At 43.4% G+C, this 7,927-nt stretch overlaps 1 protein-coding gene across 1 annotated transcript; it reads left to right on the forward strand.

Annotated features, from left to right (window-relative positions):
• The first annotated feature begins 1,071 nt into the window (after nt 1-1,071).
• LOC308117310 (tripartite motif-containing protein 14) lies at nt 1,072-7,589 on the forward strand. Its single transcript, XM_080476085.1, has 7 exons — nt 1,072-1,374; nt 3,133-3,992; nt 4,857-4,952; nt 5,132-5,380; nt 5,481-5,503; nt 5,878-6,032; nt 6,183-7,589. The coding sequence occupies exons 1-7, from the start codon at nt 1,122-1,124 to the stop codon at nt 6,725-6,727; spliced, it is 2,181 nt and encodes a 726-aa protein (XP_080332211.1). The 5' UTR covers nt 1,072-1,121; the 3' UTR covers nt 6,728-7,589.
• Nucleotides 7,590-7,927: the final 338 nt, after the last annotated feature.

A 7,927-nucleotide genomic window follows, 5' to 3' on the forward strand; every position in this document is an offset into this window, starting at 1 on the left:
AGATGAGGATTAATTCAAAACTCCACAAACTGAAGCTCTCCAGTTATTTGATCATTTCTGTTTTCAGCAGTGGATCGTGAGTTATTGACTATTTTGTGTGATATTAGTATTACTAAGATGTTTTCTAATCCTTAAAGAAAGATAAGACACTGCACAATCTTAAATAAAAATTAAACTAGCGTTCAGGATGGAAAGACAAAACAAAAAGATGCAACATCAGACACTCAAAATCAAAATGATGCAAATTGATTTAAAATAATAAAATGAAATCCAGTAAGATTTTGTCTCACAAAAGTAAATGAAGAGAATAGAAGAAAAAAAATGTCACACGGTGGTGAAGTGGTGAACTTTCTCGCCTCACAACAGGAAGTTCATGGGTTCAACTACTGGCTGGACCTTTCTGTGTATAGTTTGTGTGTTTTCCTTGGGTTCACTTACTCCGGTTTCCTTCCACACTATAGAAACATATAGTGAGGTTAACTGGTGATGCTAAATTGCCTCTGAGTGTGTGCAGTTGTATGTGACGGACTGGTGGACCTTTCCAGAGTGTAACCTGCCCTCGGATGGATGGATGGATGGATGGATGGATGGATGAAAGATAGGACAGCAATCACTCAAAAAAGTGAAAGTAAACGAGAGCAATCTTAGATTTCCGACGTCAGCCAAGGGTACATGGACACATGGAAATGAAACATATTCCAGATCAACTGCCTTTATTCATTTATTTAGTTTGGTGATCACGTGATTTTATTTCATAATATGAAAGAACCCAAGATAAGGCAATATAATATGCAAAATGAAGGTTTTCTATTGTAACAATTCTTTTGATCTGGCTCAGCACCAGAATTGAATGGTTTCTTCTTTTGATCAAAAATGCACCTGCGCCCCACTTTTTATGAAGATCAGATCATTTGTTTATAACCTTCTTGGAGGAGGTAATAAGAATTTCTTACCCCACAATGATAGATATGATATGCCCCAAAATAAAAAGAAGAAAAAATAAAGAAATATTGTCCTGCAGCTTTAAGACTTCGGGAGGCGGGGCGACATTCAAACTTTGACTCCGCCCTCTTCCGTTGTCATTGCGGAAACAGAAACTAAACAACAGTGTCCAAAACAAGATGGGGGCGTCACTGGACACCCCTGCTCTGTGTCCTCTCTGCAACGAGCTGACCCGGGAGCCGGTCACCCTCAAGTGTAACCACCGCTTCTGCCAGAGATGTATCGGGGACCTGTGGAGCGTCTCCCCGGCCGGGCCGTACCACTGCCCGGAGTTCAGGTGTAAGACGGTGTACCAGACTCTACCGTTCGACCGCCGCCTCAAACAGCCGGCCGCCGCCGGCCGCTGGACGCAGCCCCGCCGCGGTACTGCAGGTAAACCAAACCTAGTAAATAGGTTGATTCAATTAAATAACCTACTGTTACTACTAGTTTATAATGCTAACTAACATCACTAATTCTTCACCGTCAACGCTCAGGGAAATAACACTTTTTTTGTCTTAAAAGGTTTTAGCTTATAACTTTTGTGCAAATAAGCGATTCATTTAAAGTTTATTTGATGGAGAGTTCGGGTTAGTTATCTATAATCAGCATAATGCAATCATTGAGTACTCCCTTCTGTCGGTGATAAAACATTGACTGTTGACGTTTTACATAATATCTCGTTCATTTTCCATTAAGTAGTATTATTTCCTTTGAAGTCGTTAGGCAGATGTTTAAAGTTTAACTCGTTACGTGATATCTATTTTTTTATGAAGTTGTTACATCGTGCATCCAATTGCAAATATGTATTTTGTTGTTTAAATTTGCCAAATGACAACTTAATGGCGTAGCATGTAGGACCCACTTTGGTTTACATTTTATATGACTTTCCATTGTCTTCTCATTTATGTAACTCTTGTGTTCTTGTAGCCCACTTTGCTTTTCACTAATGAGGTTGTCCATGCCACTCATAAGGCCTGTTTGGACCTACAGCATGTGCCACCTTATATATATATATATATATATATATTAGGATTTCAGCTGAAAGCCAGCTGCTATTTTCAGCTAGTTCAGGGGTTACTTACACTTCTCTTTTTCTTATAGCACTTAAGTGAAACACAGTGGGTGATAAAGAGTGAAGTTACTTTATTTCATCGTATTGCCAAGGAACATGTGTTGTTATTAGATGAGCTGTTTCAGAAAGAAAAGAAGAAAAAAAAAGACGAGCTGTTTCTGCATCATGAAGGACAGAACTGTGATGTAACAAGAAAAAAAGGATGATGTAAATGTGAACTTTCACAATCTCTGCAGGCAGCATCCTTGCGTGGATCTTGTCAGGGATTTAGCACTGCATGATGAGTGTTTTTGCACCAGTGTGTTTTGGGTTATTGATAACAGTGTAGTAGTTCATTGGTTTGCACTTTTAGGGGTCAGAGTCTCAGTCCGTCCTGCTAAGGCCAAAGTTTTTAGGCTCAAGTAAATAATCGACAGAAGTGAAACTGCTTTTATGACGTGTTCATTAGTTTTGTCCTCTTTAAAGACCCCTGATTAAAATAAACCGATCAGCCATAACATTATGACCACCAGCCTAATATTGTGTTTTCCAGCTGTGATTCACTGAGGCAGACTTGAAGGACTGTTGCGGTATTTGGTACCACGATATTGGCAGCGGATAATTTAGTCATTGACCGTCCGCGACACCGACTCACTGCTTTTTCCATAACGGCTGCAGTCTCGGAGAAGCTCTGATCCAGTCGCCAAACCATCACTATGTTGTTGTTGATGAACCCGGTCAAATCCTTGCTTGTCCGTTCTTCCTGCTTGTTGCACAGCAACTGAGGACAAAAGAGGAGAGCCATTGTTATTCACATTACATGTCAGTGGTCGTAATGTTATGGCTGATCTCTGTAAAGCATCATCAACTCTACCTTCAGAACACAGCTGGACTGAAAGCTAAAACCTCCAAGGTGCAAATATTTTTCATTGTCCTTACAGGCAGTAAGAGGAATCACAGTGTTCAGACAATCGGGGACATTTACTTCTTCTGTTAATGATTGCAGGTGTTTGTATTCAGTATTGCTGTAAAAGCGACTAGTTAACCTTCGTCCGAGGAGTTTTTCGAACCTAATATTACTTTCTTTTTTTTTTAAGGGACACCCAACAATGATGAACAAAGTACCGTTGACTCTCTGCTGAAGAGACCATCTCTCACTCGACTCCTTGGGAAGAGGAAGGCTGATGCACCTGCAGCAGAGCAACCTGACACGAAGCGATCAGCTGCGGAGACTCCCCCCGAGCAGCCCACTCACACAGAGGCTCCCAGCACTTCGCTGTCAGGTGATCCCGAGCGGCCACATGGTGACGGCTCACCCTCCGCTGAGAACTCTGACAGAAAGGTGGAGCCCGCAAGCGGTGGTGACGCCACCGAAAAGATCTCGGCTCTGCACGGTGAACCTACCGCCATCCAACTGGATGACTCTGACAGCTCCAACGAAGTAGACATCTGTGACGCACCTCTTCTCGCAACCCCCAAGAAAGACACACAAGTCACAGGAACTTGTGTTTCACCAAAGAAATCCGCCTCGCTTGCCAAGCCTGACAAATCTGCTGGAGCCACAAATCTAGGAAGAGCAGCTTCTCCGCCTCCGGTGCATGTATTTCCCAAAACTCCTGCATCATCTTCAGGATCCCCGAGTCTCGGCGGGAGTCCTGTCCCCTGCCATTATTGTCCTAAAACGGGGTGTCAGCGTGCGGTGAAGACCTGTCTGGTGTGTGGGGCCTCGATGTGCAAAGAGCATCTGCGCCCCCACCTGGATTCCCCCGTCTTCCAGAACCACACCCTGGTCCCTCCTGTGGAGGACATTTCACTCTGGAGGTGCCAGGAGCACCAGGAGATAAACCGCATCTACTGTCGGCAGTGCGGAGTGTGTGTTTGCACCGTGTGCACGGTCATAGGCTCGCACCGCAACCACACCTGCATCAGCATCAGGGAGGCCGAGAGAGAGCTCAGGGTGAGTGGACACGGTAGAGCAACTGAGAGCTACTTCCGAGGTATAGAGTGAGGTGAAAGGTTATCTGTTACACACTCGAGTGGTAAAGTTGCATGGTCTATAGATAATCAATGTCAAAAGGTTGACAAAAGTATTATGATTACTAATGATATGTAACGGATTTAAATTTGTAGCCTGATTTCTGTTCATCATAATTAGTTTCATAATTAAAACATGAATTTTTTTTACAAAACAACACACCAGGGGCATTATATTTCACAAATTATGAATATGTTGACCTTTTGTTAGAAAATAATTCTCACATTTACAAATCGGTTAGTTTTTACTGACCACTATTTTTAGAACCCACACACTGCTCACTATTCGTGAGGCATTTAAACCTTCTAGTGTTTAGTCTTTGTATTAAACACATTCATCCATCATCTTCTATGCCACAATTTCTAGTTTAGGGTTGCAAAGCCTCCAATGGTTCAAAAGCAGGTTACTCCCTTTACAGGTCACTATCATAAGCTTACACACACTCACATTCACCCCGACAGTCGATTTAGAGTCAGAAATGATCCACAAATGCATGTCTTTGTTGGTCTGTGAGCGTAAACTGGAGTATTCAGACATATACTCACTCTTCTGTCCTTCAGGGATGTCAGATATGCTGCCTTCGTGTTCTTCATGTTCATCACAATAGGTTTTGTAAAATAAAGACATAAAAAAATGCTAATTTCTAATATATTCCGAAGGTACCGGGCTGCACATGGCCCCTAAACTGAAATGCGTTTGTCAGCCTGGCTTTGGAACGACGGAAATGGTGACCTGTTGTTTCATTTTTGTTAGATTTGTATTAATTTTGGACCTTTTCTATTCCAGGGGAGCCTGAATGACCAGATCAAACAACTTCAAGATGCTGAACAGAGAGTGAAGAACTCGTTGGCTGAACTCACACAGAAGAAAGAGACATCCAGAGTACGACAGTCAGCACTCTCTATCCTATACACACACACACACACACACACACACACACACACACACACACACACACACACACACACACACACACACACACACACTCTTTCCAACGAGAGAAGCTTCCTTTTTATAGAGACGCTCTTTCCACAAGACCACTTTATAATGTTTGCGTCCAGGAGACACTGAGTGCGGCACTGGCTGGGGTGAAGCAGCAGTACGGAGCCATCAGAGAGGCCTTGGACCAGGAGGAGCAATCAGCTGTTCAGTGTGTGACCAAGGAGGAGAAAAGGGTTCTTGGGGGATTGGAGGAGAAACTCTGCCACCTCCAGAGCTCCCTGGAGTCCATCCAAACAGGCCTCCAGACGCTTGACGGCCTGGCTGGGGCCAAGGGGGACGGACGCATTCAGGACCAAGCTTTCATAGTGGTCAGTTGGACGTTAAAAATGTTTGTAAATGAATGATCTCAATTGACTATTTGGCTTATTTACTCCATGAATTGTCTTCTCTTTTCTTCTGACGTTGCAGGAATACACAAAGATTGCCCAAATGTAAGTGATTTTGGTTTGAAGGTCTGCTTTGTTGAATGTAAGGTTTCTATAACACAAAATTGCTACCAGCAAATGACATAAGACATATAGTATTGTTAGCAGGTGCAGTATTGAAGATGGATAGATGAATGACTGCTTTATCATTAGAGTTAGAAAACTCTTGACATTGTTTTGGTTTTTTTGTGGATTCCAACAGAAATACTGTTTCCAAACATACACTAGTGATTAGTATATACTTGTTTTATAGTGACCATTGAGAACCAATTGGATGCGTTTGTAGAAATAGTTATGTTTTGTATTACTAAAAAATAAACAACTGTTGAAAACTCCACATTGTCTCAATGCTTTCTCTTGATCTTTCTCCTTGTCATCAGGACAAGTTGCCTGGAGAGCGGCGTGGAGCAGTTGAAAACTCCAGAGGACGTGGACCGGGCTCGTCTGAAATGCCTGCAGACGTGGACAGAGAAACGACTGGACACGGTCGTCCTCACGATGCCGGGCAAAGACAGAGATCTCTACAGGCTGCTGTGTAAGTGTATTTCCTGTCCCGACTCATTTCTTAGTTGTATCAAACTCAATCACAATTGTAACCATCCAACTGTTCTATCTATGGAACCGCCGGGCAGTCTTGACCGTCTCATCTGAGTTTCTCCTCTCCACTGTCCCTCACTGTTCACAGATGGCATCATCCCCTATTTGGATGCGAACACAGCCCACCCAAAGCTGCAGCTCTCTGATGACAACAGGAGGGTGATCTACACCGAGAGCCAGCAGGCCTATGCGGAGCACGAGGCTCGCTTCAGCTCCTTCCCACAGGTCCTGGCCACCTGTGCCCTGGAGGGGGGCCACTGGTACTGGGAGGTGGACGTGTCCGTAGACGACGGCCGTTGGAAGGTGGGGCTGTGTGAGGGTGAGATGGAGAGGAAAGGCCAAAGGGACAACTCTCGCCTGGGCTTCAACGCTTCCTCGTGGTGCCTGGCCTGCGACAGGAAGAAAGTGGAGGCTCTGCATAACAAAGTGTCCATTCCCCTGAATGCCGACGGGCTTCACAGGGTGGGAGTGTTCCTCGACTTTGAAGAGGGAATCTTATCATTCTTCAACGTGGCACCAGGGGGCAGTCTGGTTATAATGCATTCTTACAAGCAGAGGTTCAGTGGCCCTCTTTACCCAGCCATGTCTGTGTCGAAAACTCAGCTGGCAATCTGTGATCTCTTTCAGTCGTAATCCACCTTCAAGCAACACTGCTGTTGATTTACATAATATATTATAGCATAGTGCCTTTTTATAAATGCTTTTTTTTCTTCTTTCTTTCTTTTATAAGTGAGCCAATGAAATCCCCTCAGGACCAGTTCTGTCACGCTCCGTGTTTATGCTCATTTATATGATAGCTTGACAAATGCAAAAAATCCCAACATGTGATTTTTATATCTTTTAATAATACTGGAAACGTATCAAGTTATAAATGTTGCTCACTATAGACTTTACATGTTACATTCCAAACACTGGACCAAAATGTAAAAAAAAAAATTTAATGAAAGCTCTGATCAGTTAATGATTGTATTGCTTTGTGCAGAAACGTTCTCAAATGTTCTCCATGTCTCATCTTTGACATCTGCTTGCTCCAATCGAGACCCATTGTCTTTCTCCACAAATAAAATGTCAGAGTGTCAGAAGCTCAGTTCAGACCTGTGTCGCTGCCCGCCATGATTCTTGCTGTTTGCGCTTGAATAGAAAACGCAGGTGCGCGAGTAGGCGGTGTGTTTTCCCTCAACAGGTGACGGTTGGTGTGCTAACTTTGAAATCTCACTGCCCCCACAGCTTTGCTAATAACGAAATTCCGCCTTTTGGCACAAACTCTGTGTAACATCACAGATCTGAGCAGATGCTAAATTGTCCTTTTTTTCCTTCTTTCTGAATGCAGCTCTGCAGCTCTGCATGTGGTTTACGTTATTGCGAGGGATCAAAGTGGTGTTTACGTTCAGTCTTTCTGTATGAGTTCTACACCAAGCAGAAAATAACAGTAGTTCAATGCCAGCTGTCCATGGATCACGGTGGACTTGTTACGGTAATAAACATTAATACAACTAAAGCAAATTAAAATTTGTGTCGAGCTGGTGAAAGGGCACTTGGGGGCGAAATCAGCTTTGTGAGACTCCTCGTCACCTTCAGGTTGTTTTTTTCCTCATTATTTCTGTACGTATTCCTTCGATCTTTTTCTCAGCTGGCAGGTTTTGATTTTCTTTCATTTTAAATACTCTGGGAAATCTTCACAGGTGCACCTGTCAGCCATGACAACAATTTCACACTCTGGGCCACATGATCCAAAGGTAATGAGAAACCCTCTGTGGGTTTTTTTTATTTCTTTCTGTCTCTCTTTCCCCAAAGCTGGGCACATGAAGGCAGACAATACGAGGCATCTCTGAG

This window comes from Lipophrys pholis (genome assembly GCF_963383615.2).
Source record: "Lipophrys pholis genome assembly, chromosome: 11".
Lineage (NCBI taxonomy): Eukaryota > Metazoa > Chordata > Actinopteri > Blenniiformes > Blenniidae > Lipophrys > Lipophrys pholis.

Bases quoted from the DNA above. Each gene is read 5' to 3' on its own strand.
- LOC308117310 (XM_080476085.1), top strand. From the start codon at position 1,122: ATGGGGGCGTCACTGGACACCCCTGCTCTGTGTCCTCTCTGCAACGAG. The intron at 1,375-3,132 runs GTAAACCAAACC...TTTTTTTTTAAG, and splicing joins GCCCCGCCGCGGTACTGCAG to GGACACCCAACAATGATGAA. The intron at 6,033-6,182 runs GTAAGTGTATTT...CACTGTTCACAG, and splicing joins AGATCTCTACAGGCTGCTGT to ATGGCATCATCCCCTATTTG.